Genomic DNA, 17,857 nt, shown 5'->3' on the forward strand with positions numbered 1-17,857 from the left:
CCCCCGAAAATCCCAGGGATTTGGCTATCTGGGCTCCCAACAAGATAGGTCTTTGCAGAGACAAGAAGAAAGAAGAGAACTCCAACACACAGATGTGGGGATGGGGGGGTGGAGGGTTCTTATTTAATGGGCACAGAGTTTCGGTTTTGCAAGATGAAGAGTTCTGGAGATGGATGGTGGTGATGGTTGCCCCAAACTGAGAAACTCAAACACCACTGAGCCATAAAAATAATTAAGATGGTAAAGTTCAGGGCGCCTGGGTGGCTCAGTTGGTTGGGCGACTGCCTTCGGCTCAGGTCATGATCCTGGACTCCCGGGATCGAGTCCCGCATCGGGCTCCCTGCTCAGCCGGGAGTCTGTTTCTCCCTCTGACCCTCCTCCCTCTCATGCTCTCTCTCATTCTCTCTCTCGCAAATAAATAAAATCTTAAAAAAAAAAAAAGAAAAGAAAAGAAAAGAAAAAGATGGTAAAGTTCAGTCAACCAGAGTCAAATTTTAAAAATTTTTTAAAAGATGGTAAATTGTGGGGCGCCTGGGTGGTGCAGTCGGTTGAGTGTCCGACTCTTGGTTTCATCTCAGGTCATGATCTCAGGGTCGTGAGATTGAGCCCCGCATCGGGTTCTGCACTCAGCTCGGAGTCTGCTTGTGTTTCTGTCTTCCTCTGCCCCTCCCCCCTGTAGAGCTTATGCGCTCTCTCGCTCGCTCTCTCTCTCTCTCAAATAAAATTAATCTTTTTTTTTTTTTTAAGATGGTAAATTGTAGGGGCGCCTGGGTGGCTCAGTTGGTTAAGCGACTGCCTTCGGCTCAGGTCATGATCCTGGAGTCCCAGGATCGAGTCCCGCATCGGGCTCCCTGCTCGGCGGGGAGTCTGCTTCTCCCTCTGACCCTTTCATGTCTATCTCATTCTCTGTCTCAAATAAATAAATAAAATCTTTAAAAAAAAAAAAAAAAAGATGGTAAATTGTATGTTATGCCACAATTGGGGAAAAAAAAAAAAAGGAGACAAACACAGATGTTCTGCCACTGACCAGACCAAGCCTGCCGGCTCCTCAGCGGGACCTACAAGGCCTCTTACCACATGGCCCAAGGAGCCTCCTCAGTCTGCCCTCACCCCGTCTGAGCCAGCCCCTGCACACCCTTCCTCGTCTTTTATACGGGCAGGCTCAGACTTCTATTCCAAGAACTATGCATGAGGTTAATGATAGCGATGGAAGCAACATCTCTCATATACTGAACACTTCCTATAGGCCAAGCTCAGGGCTAGGAATCTGGTCCACATGATTCATCAAATCTTCACAGCAAGCCTTGGAGAAGAGTAACTTTCCCATTTTGTAGATGGGGAACATGAAAAGTCAAGAGATTTAGGCGTTTGTTCAAGTTCAAACGTTCAGTGGCTCACCTCTTTGATGATCCTTGGTAGAACTCGAAGCCAGTTTCCTTGGCCCTTCATAGGGATCTCTATTCAAGCATTGCCCATGTCTGTCTACCTTTCTCCCAAGACTCTGGGTCTCCAGGACCAGGAGTGAGTCTTTTTTTTTTTTTTTTAAAGATTTTATTTATTTATTTGAGAGAGAGAGAATGAGAGAGAGCATGAGAAGGAGGAAGGTCAGAGGGAGAAGCAGACTCCCTGCTGAGCAGGGAGCCTGATGCGGGACTCGATCCTGGGACTCCAGGATCATGACCTGAGCCGAAGGCAGTCGCTTAACCAACTGAGCCACCCAGGCGCCCAAGGACCAGGAGTGAGTCTTACTCATCTTCGGGGTCCCTGTGGACTACCTGACACGGAGCTTGGCGTATGGTCAACAGCCAATATTCGCTGCTTAAAAGAAGGGAAAGGAGAGGGAGGGAGAAGGAGAAGGAGGGAAGGAAGAGAGAGGCAGCACGCAGGGTGGAGTGAGTGGGTGGACCAGGCCTGCAGGCTGCAGGGTATGCTCCCAAGCCCCAGAAAGGTTTGTAGGGGTGTGGGAGAACCAGAGAACACTGGGCAGGCACCGAAGGTGCCCTTGGTGGGGGCCTGGCAGCCTCTGTGTCAAAGCAAAGTCAGTCTTAATGAAAGAGCGTAGACAGCTCTGGACGGTAATCAGGAATCCTGGAATCTAGGGCAGACCGGAGAAAGAGAGGTTGGGGGTGCGGTGTCCTGGACAGGGTGGGGTGCAGGGAGGAGAGAAAAGCCAGGCCCTGGGAGAATCCTCAGGGACAAAAGTTCAGGAGGTTGCTGCTCAGGACCACCCCTTGATGGGGACCCAGGTGTGTTGAGGGTCCTTTAACCCTCCCCACTGGCTCACGCCTGAGCCAGGGACCCATGGGACTGGTTTCTTTTCATTATTCAGGTCTTTGCTCAAGTGACACTGCCTTAGAGAGGCCATCCCTGACCACCCGGCCAATGCATGCCCGTCTACCACTGTCCTCGCTTACGTTACAGGATATTATTCCCTTTACAGCACTAACCACTATCTGAAATGATCTTGCTTACTTGTTTACGGGCTATCTGCCCCTGCCCCCATACCGTGAGCTCCATAAGAACAGGGATGGTGAGGGCACCTGGGCGGTGCGGTCGGTTTCCTTAAGCCTCCGACTCTTGGTTTTGGCTCGGGTCCATGATCTCAGGGTCGTGGGATCGAGCCCCGCATCAGGCTCCATGCTGAGCATGGAGTCCGCTAGGGTTTCTCTCTCCCTTTCCCTCTGCTCCTCCCTGACTCATGCTCATTCTCTCTCTCTCTCTCTCTCAAATAGATAAATCTAAGAAAAAAAAGAGAAAAGTACAGGGCTTGTGTCTTTTTTCATCAATGCATCCTCAGTGCCTAGAACAGTGCCTGGTACACAGTAAGCGCCCAGTAAATATCAGCTGAATGGACATATCCAATGGCTCAGGCAGACCCCAAACATTGCCCAGGGGACCAGAGTTGAATTTGGGCTTCCTGGCCCTGCTCGGGGCTCTCCAGAACACTCCACCTGCTGGGGGCAGCTGTAGACCACCAAAGTCAAGATTGGGAGGGTCCAAGGAGAAGCCTCAGCTTTGTGTCTTCCAGCCCCAGAGACTCTCCTGGAGCCTCCTTACCCTGGGGTCATTTAGGTCCTGGCTGATCCCTGCAGAAGGAGACAGCGGGTCCAATGAGTGACTCACCCTGTTGCCAGGGTGACTGGTAGGAAAATCATTTTAAGAAGCCAGGAGGCTGGGATCCCCATGGGTTCTGGAGATGGGGGATGGGTCAACAGCTCTAGAGAGGGATGAGGATTGAGAGGTGGGGACTGAGGGATGGAGCCCCAGGGCTCCCTAGGGGGCTGGGGGTCCGGGCTTAAAGGTTTCCCAGGAAGCTAGGGGCTGAGACAGGAGGGTGCGTGCCCTGGGTAGGGGCTGGGGCACCAGGATTCGGCAGAGGTCTGGGGGCTGAGGGCTGAGTCACCATATTCTTTGAAGGCAGAGATATTCCTGAATCTGTCTGTTTTTCCCAGCTGGGACCAGCATAAACCAGCTCTTGTTTAATGGAGTAGAGACGAATTCGTCTGGGAATGCAGCAAGTGGACCAAGACCGGGAGAGATGCAGGCTGCTTCGCCCCAGGCTCCACTCCTTTTTTTCTCTCTCCCGGCTGTTTCCACCCCTTTTCCCAGAACCCCTGCCCCGCTGTCTCCATGGCTCTCTCACACCCCCTGCTGCTTCTTCCTTGCACAGCAGTGGCCCATCTCAAGGACCAGAGAATTCCATTGCTTCCCTCCCCTCTGGACCTCTCAGGACCAGCCTCGGCGCGAGAAAGCTGACCTTCCTTTATGGCGCTTATTGGGTTTCCAATCATCCACTTACTTGTGAGTCTTTGCTGGATGCCTGCCCCCCCCCGGGGACCGTGAGCGCTCAGAGGCCAGGAACCTGGGTCGCTTTTACTCATCAGGACAACCCACTGCTCAGCAGGGCGCCTGGTACATTGCAGACGCCCAGTGAATACTTGTTGAATAAATGAATGAGCAACATTCAAGGGGATTCTTAGGTGGGGATTTAATGGGTGGTGCTGGTGCTACTGTTTGGGCCCTGGGGACAGCTGTGAGTCCAGATGTCCTGACTTCTGCTCAGGGCCCGGTCCACGTCCAGCTTCTGGCCTTGTGCCCAAAGGCCATCCAAGCAAAAGGAGGCAGAAGAGACCTCTCCTAGAGGGAGGGGGCACGGAGGGGACCTTAGGGCAGCTTGGACCCACAGGCTGCCCCCCACTTTCCCAGCTCTCTGCCTCAAGTTTTTTAAAGCACTTTCTCCCACTGCCCTTTATCCCTTCTCTTCTTGTGGCCTCTCTTCTCCCTTTCCAGAAGTTTCCTTCCCCTAAAACCACACGCTTGCCTGTCTTTTCCTTTCCCTCTAGCTATTTCCAGTGGTGTGCTGAGGAACACGAACGTCCCTGTCTTACCTGACAGAGCCCCCAGGAAGAGGCGCCCCTGCGGCTGGACCCAGAGCTTGAGGAGGGAGGCAAGGTCCGAGTCCAAGGCAGGTAAAGCAAGGATCTCCTTCTTAGACCCCTGGCTCAAGACCACCTCGGATGCAGCCAGCTTCAGCTGAAGAGGGAGTCCCAAGACCAGGGGCAGATCCAGCTCTGGCCCCAACCCAGAGGACAGCACCACCTTCTGCAGAGTGTGCGGAAAAGGGATTGGTGGGGGGGGAGTGGAAAGAATGAACCGCATCAGCTCCCTGGGGCCCCATCCCTTACTGCCTCAGTGGGACCTCTGTGCCCTACCGTCTGTCTGCCGACCATTTCAATCACCTAAATGCTGCCTCGATTTCCCTGGCTTGATATTCCATAAAACCACACCTCTCCCAAGTCAATACAATCTAGATAAAAGCCATTTGTAGGGGTGCCTGGCTGGCTGACTTCACAGAGCCTGCGACTCTTGATCTCGGGGTTGTGAGTTGGAGCCCCATGTTGGGTGTAGAGAGTCCTTAAACATAAAATCTAATAAATAAATAAATAAATAAATAAATAAATAAATAAATAAATAAATAAAATGTCATTTGCTTGCTGTGGGCAGCTTCAGGATGCGTCTCTACCCCCCCCACCTTAAGCTTTCCTAACATTGACAACTTGGAATGTCCCCCCGCTCCCCCTCCGCTGCTCCCAGGCTCCACTGAATACAGGCAGCGCCCACTCTTACTTGATCTTGGAGGTGGAGGCTGAGCCGAGAAGGGTTTTCTGGGGTCCCAAGGGCAAGGAGGCGGCCGGAGCCTGCTGCCAGCTGGAGTCCCAGGTCCAGAGAAAAGGCCCAGGGCTCGACATGAGGCTGGGGAATGTCTGGGGGAGGGGGGAGAAGTGATCCCCCTGAGGACTCAAGGCTGGGGACTCATGGAGGGAGGCAGCGAGTGCCAGGAGGGTGACAGGGGAAGGCAGACACAGAGCTGGCCGTGCAGGGAAAAACAGCCTTTACCTTGGAGATTGAATTCTGCACGGGTCCCTGGTGGGAAGAACGTCCCAGGTTGGGACTCGACGGCACAGCTTCTGAGGCTGCTAGTAGGAGCAGATCCCGAGGTCTGGGCCTGTGGGTCCAGCCAGTTACCCCGGCGCAGGCAGCCATCCAGGGCAGGGACCAGCTGGAGCCGGTGGAGGGAAGGGAAGACGCAGGGATGTGGCCTTCAAGACATCAGAGCCCCTCCCCACCCTCAGTTTACTCCGCTGTGAGTCACAAGCACTTGGCCTCTCCCACGCAGCTCTCTCTCGCTCTCTCTCTCTCTCTCTCTCGCTCGCTCAAAGTGTGGCCTTGGACCCCCACGGTCCCCCAGCCAGCCACACTTCAACAGCTTTGGTCGGTCCCCAGCCCTGTGATGTAGTTACCGGCAAACGGAGGCTGGAGACGGGGAACAGGAGTCCCCCCAGTGCAATTCTGACGATGGGCTGGGGTTTGCTGGCCAGGGGCCCAGAGACCTGTCTCAGGCGCAGCACCTCCTCCCTGTCCACACTCAGTAGCAGCGAATCGTCAAGGATCTTCACTTCCAACTGCAGGGAGGAAGGAGCGGAGCCCAATCAGAACCTCTGTGGCCTGCCTCCACCACTTTCTTCTTCAGAAGCGGCCAAGTATAGCAGAAAGAACATGGACTCGTGGGGCGCCTGGGTGGCTCAGGCACTAAGCATCTGCCTTCGGCTCAGGTCGTGATCCCAGGGTCCTGGGATCGAGCCCCACATCGGGCTCCCTGCTCCGCGGGAAGCCTGCTTCTCCCTCTCCCACTCCCCCTGCTCGTGTTCCCTCTCTCACTGTGTCTCTCTCTGTCAAATAAATAAATAAAATCTTAAAAAAAAAAAAAAAGACCATAGACTCGTGGAGTCAGCCAGCATCCTTGGCTCACTCGGGCCGTGAGCCTCAGAACTCCCATCCGGAAAACCGGGGACAAGCATAGCAACTCCATGGAGGTTTTGTGCAGATTGAATAAGGTGACAGTGGGAAAGGGATGCCTGAAAACTCCTTTCTGTTCCCCTTCTGTGGACCAGCTCGGGACACCCCTCCCCTTGGGACCGGATCTGGCTTACCTGGTGCCACCTGCCATCGTCCAGCCGGGGCCCCGTGCCCACTGTAAGCTGGGCCAGCTGATTGTGCAGCTGGATCTCAGACCTGCCATCTCGAAGTCCTAGCACAAACCAGTCATCGTCTGGGTTGGTATCGCCATAAAAAATCACTCCCTCTGGATCCCAGGTTCGAAGCTCAAAGGAGGAAGAGCTTCTGGAAGGACAGAGAAGGAAAGACTGTGTATGGGGCATGCCCTCTGGGGGTAAAAGTGGGGTGGGGGAGGCTGGAGGCAGGGAGAAGATCCGAGGGAGGGAAGGTAGGGTCAGGGACTCCGTCAGGGGGCTAGGTCAACCTCATACTTCCTGATCTTGGTGAAGTCAAAAGTCATGATGCTGATAGGCTCTTGTCCTGAGCCATTGCTGAGGTGCACAGCAGGGGGGTCCTGGACCCTCTGTCCACGAGAGAAAACAAACAAGGTAGAGTGAGGATGGACGGAGAGGTGGGGGGGGCGGGGAGGAAAAGAAGGCAGGAGCTGAGCCAAGTGCAGCTCACTTAGTCCCGCACGCGGGCTGAGCACCCCATCCCAACAGCCGCACCTGGGTGGAGAGACCATGTCTCGGGGCCTGTCCCTGGTGGCCGGGAGGTGGAAGCAGTAACAACAGCAGTGACAGCCACCGCGGCGATGTGACCAGCGGGCCTCTGCCCTCCATGGTCAGCTGCGGTCCTCTCTGTGGCTCAGAGAGCTCTGGGGAGAATGTGTGGGGGCAGGCAGCCTTTCTGTAGTTGGTGTTGGGTTAAAGGTTGCCCCGGGGGGAAGAAGGGGGGCAGGAGACCGGGCACTGACCCTCTGGCCCCTCTGACCCCTCTGAGGACAACTCGGGGGGAGGGACAGAGTTCCTTCACTACACTCCCCCTGCCGGGAAAGTGTATGAACTCGGACAAGATACCCCACTTCCCCACTCCTTCTCTACAGCCTGACTTGGGTCCTTGAAGCCTTCTGCCCACCTGGGGAGGCTGCCTCTGCGGGCCTGAGGTCCAGAAACAGTCCTGCCCGCACCCCAAGGAGCATCCTCTGTCAGAACTACAGCTGAGGGGCGCCTGGGTGGCTCGGTCAGTGAAGCATCTGCCTTGGGCTCAGGTCATGATCCGGGGGTCCTGGGATCAAGCCCCACCTGCTCAGCGGGGAACCTGCTGCTCCCTCTCCCTCTGCTCCTCCACCCCTCTCATGCTCCCTCTCTCAAATAAATAAAATCCTAAAAAAAAAAAAAAGGAACTATGGCTGAGACCTGCGATACTAAATATCCGGCTGGGTGAGTCTGGTCAAGTCATTCCACTCATGGTGCTTGTTAGTGTCCTTGTTCATAAAATGTGAAACATAGTACCTACTTTATGGGGTTACTGTAGGGAGGACTCATTGAGATAACGCAGGCACGGTGCCTGGTGTCGGCTCTGAGCTCCTCCCTCAGTGTTTTCCCAGGCCTCTGAGGCTGGCCTCAGAGGGAGGTTCTGTCCCTGACTGTGATTTAGTGGCTACTAAGAAAAGGCCCGTCCCCCACTCCAAATTATCTCCTCTTCTCCATTTATTTCGGATTTCACCATCTACCAATAGAAATGCATCACCCTCTGCCTGACCCGTTTTGAAATCCCAGTGCGCCGAGAAAAAGGACACCTGGAGCCACTCAAGACCCCCTAGGAGACAGCTCTCGGAGCTGGGGGACTTAGGACTCACCCAGGGTCGCGGGGGCCCTTGGATGGGTGAGCGTGACTGAAGGGTACAGCAGAAAATCACTGCACCCTTCACTTAGGGAAGGCCAGGGGAGGTGACTTTTGAACTGCGGGGTTTCACCCACAGAGGCTGGGACACCCGGGCGACAACAGCGAGGGAGCGGGCAGTCCAGCCTTGAGCCCTGCCCGGGGGCCCAGTTACGGGGCTGGCGGCGGGGGACAGGGCTAGGGCCTCGGGGCGTGCCTGTTCTGCCAGCTGATTGGCTGGGGGGACGCGTCCCGGGAGGGTGCAGGGGTGCGGCGCCGAGAGGATCCCCCCCCCGCCGCCCCAGGTGCTGAGCATTCCCAGGGCCCCGGGTCGGTGTAGGGGTGCGGCGCCGAGAGGATCCCCCCCGCGCCCCCGGCGCTGAGCACTCCCCCGGCTCCCCGCGGGTGCAGGGGTGCGGCGCCGAGAGCACCCCCCGCACGCCCACCAGCCTCCCGGGCCCCAGCCCGCGGCGCCCCCAGGCTGTCCCGGCCCGGTGCGTAGGCCCTTTCGCAGGCCCCCTGCCTGCAGGACAGGAGGGGAGGGGCCCGGACTTCAGTCCCAGACGGCGGGGATCGAGATGGCCTCCGTGCGGATCCGAGAGGCCGAAGAGGGAGACTGTGGACATATCCTGAGGCTGATTCGGGTGACGCCTGCGGGCCAGGAACCGGGGGCCCCCCGAGGGGGTGCGGGCGGCGCGGCCGGGGGAGGGGGGCAGGCGAGGAGTCGGGGCCGCCTCGGGAGGGGTCCCCTGCCCTGATCCGGCCTCTGTCCCCCGCTGCCGTAGGAACTGGCCGAGTACGAGAAACTCTCGGAGCAGGTGCAGATCAGCGAAGAAGGTGGGGGCCCGGCACCCGCGTCCTGGCCCAGGCGGCGGCGGCGGGCTGGGGGGGGGAGGGCGGAAGGGAGGGATGGGTCCCCAAGGCCCTAGCTCCAGGCCGGGCGGGCGCACACCCAGGCCCTTTCTCTGTCTCTTTGCCACAATCCCCATCTCCGCAGCCCTGAGAGCAGATGGCTTCGGAGGGAACCCCTTCTATCACTGTTTGGTGGCTGAGGTCCTTCCCGCCCCCGGGGAGCCGCAGGGTAAGACCAGCAGGGCCTCGGAGGGTCCCGTCCCGGCGCTCTCAGAGGTCCCTCCCAGGCGCCCAGTGCCCTCTTCTGTCTCCATCTCAGGGCCCCGTGTGGTGGGTTATGGGCTGTATTACTTCATCTACAGCACGTGGAAGGGGCGCAACGTTTATCTGGAAGACATCTATGTGACGCCGGAATGTAGGGGTACTGAACTGGGGCCAGGGCGGGAGGAAAGCCACCCAGACCCAACCTCCATCCCCTGCCCCCTAACCCCAGCCTTATGGCCTCTTCTGAGTCCCTTCAATGGAAATGACCCCTCCTCCCGCCCCCTTTTTGTTTTCTCTCGTTTTCCCCACAACAGGTCAGGGGATTGGCTCCGAAATAATAAAAAAGGTGGCTCAGGTGAGGCGAGGGATGGGGTGGTGAGTTAGGCCCTGGAAAAGCAAGCAGGTAAGGGGCAGCACAGCAGTCCAATGCAGGGTGAAAAAGCCTTTTCCTTTTTGGAAGGAAAAGTCAGCGATGTCTTCTCCCACAGGTGGCCCTGGATCAGGGCTGTTCCCAGTTCCGCCTCGCAGTCCTGGACTGGAACCAGAGGGCCATGGCCTTGTACAAGGCCCTGGGAGCCCAGGATCTGACTGAAACCGAGGGCTGGCATGCCTTTCGCTTCGAAGGAGAGGCCATGAGGAAGTTGGCGGGAAAGTGAGGCCATTCCTTGGGGATCTCCGGGGTCGACCTCCTTCCCCACCAGCTCAAGTCCTCTGCACAGGCCTCCCTGAAGGAAGAGAGGTTGCGAGTGGCTATCCCCAAATTAGGAGCAGAGCAGTATCCGGGCGGAGGCCTTTCCTCCTCCTTGTTGAGGGTGAGAAATAAAGCAGAATTACTGTAAGCGCGTGACTCGATAAGCTTCAGACACCCCGAGACCCTTCTGGAATGTTCTGGTCTCCTGGTGTGTGTGTGGAGAGGGGGATGCTGCTTCAGGGGGTAAAGGTGGGCCCAAGGCGACGTTCACCCTCAGAGGGCCAAGTGTTGGCTCTGATCTGTGAAATATAGAGAAAAGAAGAGCAAGGGGCCAGCTTGGCACATCAGGCTTGTCGGTCCCACTTTGGGACCCAGACAAAGGCCTCCAGTGTCTGGACTGCAAGGTGCAGGACCCCAGGCTGAGGCCGGCCCAGTGGCTCAACCCATGGAGCAGACTGCCACCTGCTGGTGGTGTTTTGGGGGTGCAGGGAAGGAACACTTGCCTCAACTTCCAAAAAAAAAATCAGCTCACCAGCACTTTCTCTTTTTCAAAAGTCACAAAGTCCTTATTTTCAGTTCAGGAAAACCAAACAGACCTCTAGGACCCATGGAGAGAAGGAGGGAGACAAGCTCCTGTCCTACTTTCATAATTAACCCCTATTACACAGGTACTGTGGGTTTCTTGTAGGAAAATTGGAACGTACATATAAAATAAAAATAGAATCCATAACCTTACCTACGTAAGTGTTGTTAACCCTTTGGTATCAATTCTGCAGATTTTTTTTCAGTGTCTGTATATACACATAATTAAGTGAGTAGAGGTGGGATCATATACCTTTCTTTTTCTTTTTTTTTTAAGATTTTATTCATTTATTTGAGACAGAGAGAATGAGAGACAGAGAGCATGAGAGGGAGGAGGGTCAGAGGGAGAAGCAGGCTCCCCGCCGAGCAGGGAGCCTATGTGGGACTCGATCCCTGGACTCCAGGATCACGACCTGAGCCGAAGGCAGTTGCTTAACCAACTGAGCCACCCAGGCGCCCTACCTTTCTTTTTCTTTTAGTGAGCTCTACACCCAACGTGGGGCTCAAACTCATGACCCCGAGATCAAGAGACACATACTGTACAGCTGTGGAACCAGGCGCCCCGGGATCATATACTTTTTAACAATATATCAGAAACTTCTATGTTCCTATGCTATTAAACATGCATCTGGGGGCGCCTGGGTGGCTCAGTCGTTAAGCGTCTGCCTTCGGCTCAGGTCATGATCCCAGGGTCCTGGGGTCGAGCCCCATGTCAGGCTCCCTGCTCCGCGGGAAGCCTGCTTCTGCCTCTCCCTCTCCCCCTGCTTGTGTTCCCTCTCTCGTTGTATCTATCTCTGTCAAATGAATAAATAAAATCTTAAAATAAATAAATAAATAAAAATAAAAATAAACATGCATCTGTCATCACTTCTGACGGTGGCATATTATTCCTTGTTGATGAACCATTGGTTACATGGCCATAATTTAGACACTGAAAGGGGGCAGGCAGGTAATATAAATGTGTACATTGTAAGAAACGGGATCTCTAGATTTCTATGGAAATGTAGAGAATTGAAGATCCACCTTAAAATTTAAATTAAAAAAAAAAAAAAAGATTTGGCCGAACAGAACACATCAGGGGCTCAACTCTTCCTGAGTGGTGCCAATTTGGGGCCCTTAAAACCAATTTAGAGCAAAAGGGCCTTTAGGACAATCTTGATCAAGAGATAATGAAGCTGGTCAACCCCTTCCACAGCTGGGAGCCAGAAAAATCCAGTCTCATGGCCTTGGCCCATCTCAATCTGACAGGGATTTATATCTTTTTTTTTTCTTTTTATTTATTTATTTATTTTTAAGATTTTATTTATTTATTTGAGAGAGAGAATGAAATAGAGAGCATGAGAGGGGGGAGGGTCAGAGAGAGAGAGGCAGACCCCCTGCTGAGCAGGGAGCCCGCCGTGGGACTCGATCCCGGGACTCCAGGATCATGACCTGAGCCGAAGGCAGTCGCTTAACCAACTGAGCCACCCAGGCGCCCAATATATCTTTTTTTTTTTTTTAATTTATTTATTTGACAGTGAGAGAGGGAACACAAGCAGGGGGAGTGTTAGAGGGAGAAGCAGGCTTCCCGCCGAGCAGGGAGCCCAATGCGGGGCTCGATCCCAGGACTCTGGGATCATGACCCGAGCTGAAGGCAGCTGCGTAATGACTGAGCCACCCAGGTGCCCCTAGAATAGAATACTTTAAAACTTCATGCAGAAGAAAAGGGCATAAACTAGGAAGCAATACTGCCAAATTTCATCTTGCCCCATCTTGTTTTGCTTTTGCTTTTCAGAGTTTATGATTTTCACGTTATTCTCTTGCCTTGGCCCCTGTCTTGGCCAATTTTCACGGATGTCTGCATTCCAGCGTCATTCTGTTCTCAGCGACAGCCTCGCCTTGGGCTCCTGCCCACTCGTCACCTCATTAGCCTCTTACCTACGAGGTGATTCTATCAGATGTTGGGCGTAATCAGTATGAGGTGATAAGGACCTGGATTCTGGCCTTGGCAGGGAGAACAAAGGGGAGGGCACTGAGGGGGAGGACTTCTTAAAGGGAACATGGAGGGACACCTGGGTGGCTCAGTCAGTTAAGCATCTGTCTCTTGGTTTTGGCTCAGGTCATGATCTCAGGGTCCTGGGATCAAGCCCCGAGTTGGGCTCCGCACTCAGTAAGGAGTCTGCTTGAGATTCTCTCTCCCTCGGCCCTCCCCCCAACTCAAGCTCTCTCTCTTAAATAAATAAAATATTTATTATTTTTTAACGTATCTTTTTTTTTTAAGATTTTATTTATTTACTTGAGAGTCCACATACGTGCTCATGAGAGAGAGAGAGAGAGAGCACGAGCAGAGGGAGGGGCAGAGGCAGAGGGAGAAGCAGACTCCCTGCTGAGCAAGGAGCACAACACAGGACTCGATCCCAGGACCCCTAGATCATGAGCTGAGCCAAAGGCAGACGCTTAACCCACTGAGCCACCCAGGCTCCCCAGTAAATAAAATATTTAAAAATAAATAACAATAAAGGGAGCATAGAGGGGCGCTTGGTTGGCTCAGTGGTGAGCCATATAACTTTCGAGCTCGGGGTTGTGAGTTCCAGACCCACAGTGGGTGTAGGGATTACTTAAAAAAATAAAACCTTAGGGGTGCCTGGGTGGCTCAGTCAGTTAAGTGTCTGTCTTCGGCTCAGGTCATGATCCCAGGGTCCTGGGATCGAGCCCCACATCGGGATCCCTGCTCGGCGGGAAGCCTGCTTCTCCTTCTCCCACTCCCCCTGCTTATGTTCCCTCTCTCGCTGTGTCTCTCTCTGTCAAATACATAAATAAAATCTTTAAAAAAATAAATAAATAAAAATAAAATCTTAAAAAAAATAAAGGGAGCAGAGAGAAAGCATAATTAAAACATCTCTCAAATCTGTTCACATCCCTATGTCCCCTTCCTCTATCATCTTTGAAAACGGCCGTAGTCTCTTAACCGACCTCCTCCTGTAGCTGCCCCCTTCCCTGAGGTTATCAGTACTTTTTTATCATTGATATACATTATTTTATATAAACAGTCAAATACTTCTATAAGGCTGATAGAAAAAATAGTAGCATTCCAACTCCCTCAGTTTTTCAGAGACGATCACTTTCAATTGAGTGTTTAAATTGCAGGTACTATGTTTTGTCTTGGATTCATCTGTATATCTCAAACTAAAAATAGCATGCAAGTGTTGCTACTTCTTGATGCTTCTGTTTCAGGCAGCAGCGATTGACTTCCCACTAACTCTCTTGTCCACCCCCACCATCCCCCCACCCCCATTTCCCATCAATCCACGCTTCCAATATGTCATAATTCTGGTTCGATCTGTTTAGTGTTTACGCTATTATGATAATGCAAATGCTCTTTACAGTTGTGCCGTATGGATAGTTTTTTGGGTTTTTTTTTTAAGATTTTATTTATTTGGGGCACCTGGGTGGCTCAGTTGGTTAAACGACTGCCTTCGGCTCAGGTCATGATCCTGGAGTCCCGGGATCGAGTCCCGCATCGGGCTCCCTGCTCGGCAGGGAGTCTGCATCTCCCTCTGACCCTCCTCCCTCTCATGCTCTCTCTCACTCTCTCTCAAATAAATAATATCTTTTTTTAAAAGATATTTTAGATATTTATTTAGATTATTTAGATTTTAAAAGATATTTTAGAGAGAGAGAGAGTGAGAGAGGGTGAGCAGGGGGAGGGGCAGAGGGAGAGGGAGAGAGAGAATCTCAAGCCGACTCCATGCTGAGCACAGAGCCTGAGCTGAGATCATGACCTAAGCTGAAATCAAGAGTTGGATGCTTAAAGGACTGAGCATGGGTGGCTCAGTCGTTAAGCGTCTGCCTTCGGCTCAGGCCATGGTCCCAGGGTCCTGGGATTGAGCCCCACATCGGGATCCCTGCTCGGCAGGAAGCCTGCTTCTCCCTCTCCCACTCCCCCTGCTTGTGTTCCCTCTCTTGCTGTGTCTCTCTCTGTCAAATAAATAAATAAAATCTTTAAAAAAAAAAAAAAAAGGGACTGGGCCACCCAGGTGCCCCGCTATGTGGATAGTTAAATTTTTGTTACCATTTATGTTTTTTCTTAAATCAGTACTTGCTTTGTTCTTTATGTTTGTTTGCTTCGTTTTCTGTGTACTCTAATTTATCCCAAAATTCTCCTTTAGTTGTGTTAATGTGTTCTAAGGATATACAAACACGTAAGGAATTTTATTTCTTCTATTTGAGAATTTTCTCGCAGAGCCTTTAGACCTACTCCAGCACAGAGAGGCTGGTCTTCAGACCGCACTGCTGGGTCTCTCTCCACACCCATCTTGGGATTCCCTTTGCCTCTCTTGGATTGATCTCCTGTTTCCTGCAACCTATCTCCAACGTATCTCTTTATCTTTTTCGGTTTATTTTGATTGGAGCTTCTTTTTTTTTTTTTTTTAAGATTTTATTTATTTTTTAGAGAGCGAGCGAGAGGGAAACAGCATGAGAGGGGAGAGGGTCAGAGGGAGAAGCAGGCTCCCCGCTGAGCCGGGAGCCCGATGTGGGACTCAATCCCAGGACCCTGGGATCATGACCTGAGCCAAAGGCAGACGCTTAACCATCCGAGCCACCCAGGCGCCCTTGATTGGAGCTTCTTAAGAAAGAGTACTTGGGAGATAATTTTGTTGGGACCTCGGGGCACCTGGCTGGCTCAGTGGAAAGTCATGTGACCCATGATCTCAGGGTTTTGGGGTAGTGAGTTCAAGCCCCACGTTGGGTGTAGAGATTACTTAAATAAAAACTTAAAAAAAAAATGTTGGGACCTTCTAAGTCTGAAAATGTCTCTGTTCTACTCTTACGCTCAACTGACATTGTGGTTGGGTATCAAATACTACGTTGGAAATAATTTGCGGGCAAAGAATTTTGAGGGCATTTCTCCATTGTCTTCAAGCTTCTGGTGTTGCTGTTAAGAAGCCTGAAATTTTTCTTACTCTGGAAAATAAAGTGTGTATGAAGCCTATTTTCATTTTCTTTCTCTCTTTGCCCAGCCACAACTTTTAGGATCTCCTCTTTGTCCTAGCCTTCTGAAATCTTACATGGAAAGTTTTAGTGGGAACCCAGTGGGTCTTCGCAACCTAGAAGCTCACCTTCTTCAGTTCTAGAAAAACATTTATTTATTTTTTTATTTTTTTAAAGATTTTATTTATTTATTTGACAGAGAGAGACACAGCGAGAGGGAACACAAGCAGGGGGAGTGGGAGAGGGAGAAGCAGGCTTCCCCCTGAGCAGGGAGCCCCACACAGGGCTTGATCCCAGAACCCTGAGATCATGACCTCAGCCCAAGTTAGATGCTTAACTGACTGAGCCACCCAGACACCCCCCCTTTTTTTTTTTTTTTTATAGAGAGCGCTTGTGGGCACATGTGTGAGCGTGCAAGCTGGGGTTGGGAGGGGAGGAGCAGAAAGAGATTCTTCAGCAGCCTTCACACCCAGCACAGAGCCCGACTCCGGGCTCGATCTCACAACCCTGAGATCATGACATGAGCTGAAATCAAGAGTGGGATGTTTAACCAACCGAGCCACCCAGGTGCCCCTAGAAAAACATTCTTTCAATTCTTATTTTTGGGGGTACCTGGGTGGCTCAGTCGGTTAAGCATCTGCCTTCGGCTCAGGCCATGATCTACGGGTCCTGGGATTGAGCCCTGCATTGGGCTCCCTGCTCAGCAGGCAGCCTGCTTCTCCCTCTCCCTCTGCCTGCCACTCCCCCTGCTTGTGCTCTCTCTCTCTCTGATAGATAAATAAAATCTTAAAAAAAATAAAAGAATACAAATTTTAAAAATAAAATAAATAATAAATTGTTATTTTTTGGACTATTTCTTCCCCTCCATATTTCTGTTATTTCTTTCTGGAACTTTTGTTTCTCAGATGTTTAATCCCATGGGCCAGACGTTTAATTTTCTTGTATTTTCTTTCCTTATTTCCTATCTCCTTCATTTTTTGCTCAACTTTCTGGGAGATTAATTTTATTTTCCAACCCTTCTATTGAATTTTTATTTCTGATTTCATGTCTTTAATTTCTAAGAGCTCTTTTTTTTAAAGATTTTATGTATTTGAGAGAGAGAGAGAGAGAGAACAAGCAGGGAGGAGGGGCAGAGGGAGAGGGAGAAGCAGACTCCCCACTGAGCAGGGAGCCCTACGTGAGGTTCCATTCCAGGACCCTGAGATTATGACCAGAGCCAAGGCAGGTGCTTAACTGACTGAGCCACCTAGGCACCCCTCTAAGAGCTCTTTTTGTTTTTGTTTGTTTGCATTTTACTTATCTTTAAATGTATTTTTAAAGATTTTATTTATTTATTTATTTATTTGAGAGAGAGAGCGTGCTCACGCACATGAGGCGGGGGGGGGCCAGAAGGAGAGAGAGAATCTCAAGCCAACTCCCTGCTGAGCACGGAGCCTGACACAGGGCTTGAACTCAGAACCCTGAGATCATGACCTGAGCCAAAATCAAGAGTCGGTTGCTTAACCAATGGAGCAGCCCAAGCACCCCACCCCTGACAGTTTTTTTAAAAATGCTTTTCTCCTTGCATAGTTTTTATTTCTTCTAAACTATTTTTTCTCTGTTTTTTTGGGGGGGGGGGTGTTGCAGCTCTGTGTTTCATTTTAGAGGCTTTCCTCACATGTCAGGTAGTCCTCAGTTGTGTGCTCATAATTAAGATTGGGACTCTAAGGTACGATCGGAAACGTGGGTGTGTGTGTGTGTGTGTGTGTGGCAGGTGGGGAGGCATGTTATCTGTGGACTTCACCACAGGGCGATCCACTAGGCCATTTCCTTGAGGAACCCCTGACGCTAGTATCTTTAGGTCTTTTTGCTCATCTGATCATATTTCTCGGATGATTCTTCCAGACTCCCACTTGGAGCGCATCAGCCTGGCTGTCCATATTCTTAGAGCTGGGTGAAGAAGTCTGGGGCAAGTGTCAACATTCAGTATGTAAATTTTCACATAGTCCCCATTTTCAGTAACTAACATTCTTCCATCAACCTATCCAATTTTCTGTCTTCCTCCCAATCTCTATGTATTTAGAAGTCCAAAGACAAGCTGGGCCTTGTCTGTTGACACATCCTTCGTAGTCCAGCCAGAGTAATCTTGCTAAAAGGCAAGTTGGTGGAAAATCCTGCAATGGCTTCCCCTGCTCTCAGCAGAAAGTCCAAACTTCTAAACATGTTCCGGTCCTTCCAAGCTCTGGCCCAACCCTTCCAGCTATGTGCTTCCTGTCCAGTTGGTTCTCACCAGGTTAG

At 51.9% G+C, this 17,857-nt stretch overlaps 3 protein-coding genes across 4 annotated transcripts in view; 2 read left to right on the plus strand and 1 right to left on the minus strand.

Moving 5' to 3' along the window:
- Positions 1-17,857, plus strand: part of FXR2 (FMR1 autosomal homolog 2) — a 126,668-nt gene that overhangs the window by 90,709 nt on the left and 18,102 nt on the right. The gene's annotated exons all lie outside the window — the stretch shown is intronic.
- On the minus strand, positions 3,974-7,971 carry SHBG (sex hormone binding globulin). Its single transcript, XM_081805773.1, has 8 exons — positions 7,065-7,971; positions 6,828-6,919; positions 6,492-6,681; positions 5,802-5,963; positions 5,398-5,560; positions 5,128-5,264; positions 4,389-4,602; positions 3,974-4,137 (listed from the first exon to the last, which is right to left on the minus strand). Exons 1-8 carry the CDS (start codon positions 7,176-7,178, stop codon positions 3,989-3,991), a joined length of 1,221 nt encoding a protein of 406 aa, XP_081661899.1. The 5' UTR covers positions 7,179-7,971; the 3' UTR covers positions 3,974-3,988.
- SAT2 (spermidine/spermine N1-acetyltransferase family member 2) lies at positions 8,509-11,566 on the plus strand. Of its 2 annotated transcripts, XR_014140633.1 has the most exons (7): positions 8,509-8,864; positions 9,006-9,057; positions 9,218-9,301; positions 9,392-9,493; positions 9,651-9,691; positions 9,825-10,148; positions 11,089-11,566. XR_014140633.1 is itself a non-coding variant. In XM_006738891.3 (6 exons), exons 1-6 carry the CDS (start codon positions 8,799-8,801, stop codon positions 9,990-9,992), a joined length of 513 nt encoding a protein of 170 aa, XP_006738954.2. In that variant the 5' UTR covers positions 8,509-8,798; the 3' UTR covers positions 9,993-10,175. The 2 variants fall into 2 exon arrangements, 1 of the variants encoding a protein (XP_006738954.2); XM_006738891.3 differs by lacking the exon at positions 11,089-11,566 and having other exon boundaries at positions 9,825-10,175.

The sequence above is a fragment of the Leptonychotes weddellii genome, chromosome 15 (assembly GCF_054177405.1).
Source record: "Leptonychotes weddellii isolate Sample4059 chromosome 15, ASM5417740v2, whole genome shotgun sequence".
NCBI lineage: Eukaryota > Metazoa > Chordata > Mammalia > Carnivora > Phocidae > Leptonychotes > Leptonychotes weddellii.

Bases quoted from the DNA above. Each gene is read 5' to 3' on its own strand.
- SAT2 (XM_006738891.3), top strand. From the start codon at position 8,799: ATGGCCTCCGTGCGGATCCGAGAGGCCGAAGAGGGAGACTGTGGACAT. The intron at 9,302-9,391 runs GTAAGACCAGCA...TCTCCATCTCAG, and splicing joins CGCCCCCGGGGAGCCGCAGG to GGCCCCGTGTGGTGGGTTAT. The intron at 9,494-9,650 runs GTACTGAACTGG...TCCCCACAACAG, and splicing joins TGTGACGCCGGAATGTAGGG to GTCAGGGGATTGGCTCCGAA.
- SHBG (XM_081805773.1), bottom strand. From the start codon at position 7,178: ATGGAGGGCAGAGGCCCGCTGGTCACATCGCCGCGGTGGCTGTCACTG. The intron at 5,561-5,801 runs GTAACTACATCA...CACCGGCTCCAG, and splicing joins TCTCCAGCCTCCGTTTGCCG to CTGGTCCCTGCCCTGGATGG. The intron at 4,603-5,127 runs GTAAGAGTGGGC...CACACTCTGCAG, and splicing joins GCCTCCACCTCCAAGATCAA to AAGGTGGTGCTGTCCTCTGG.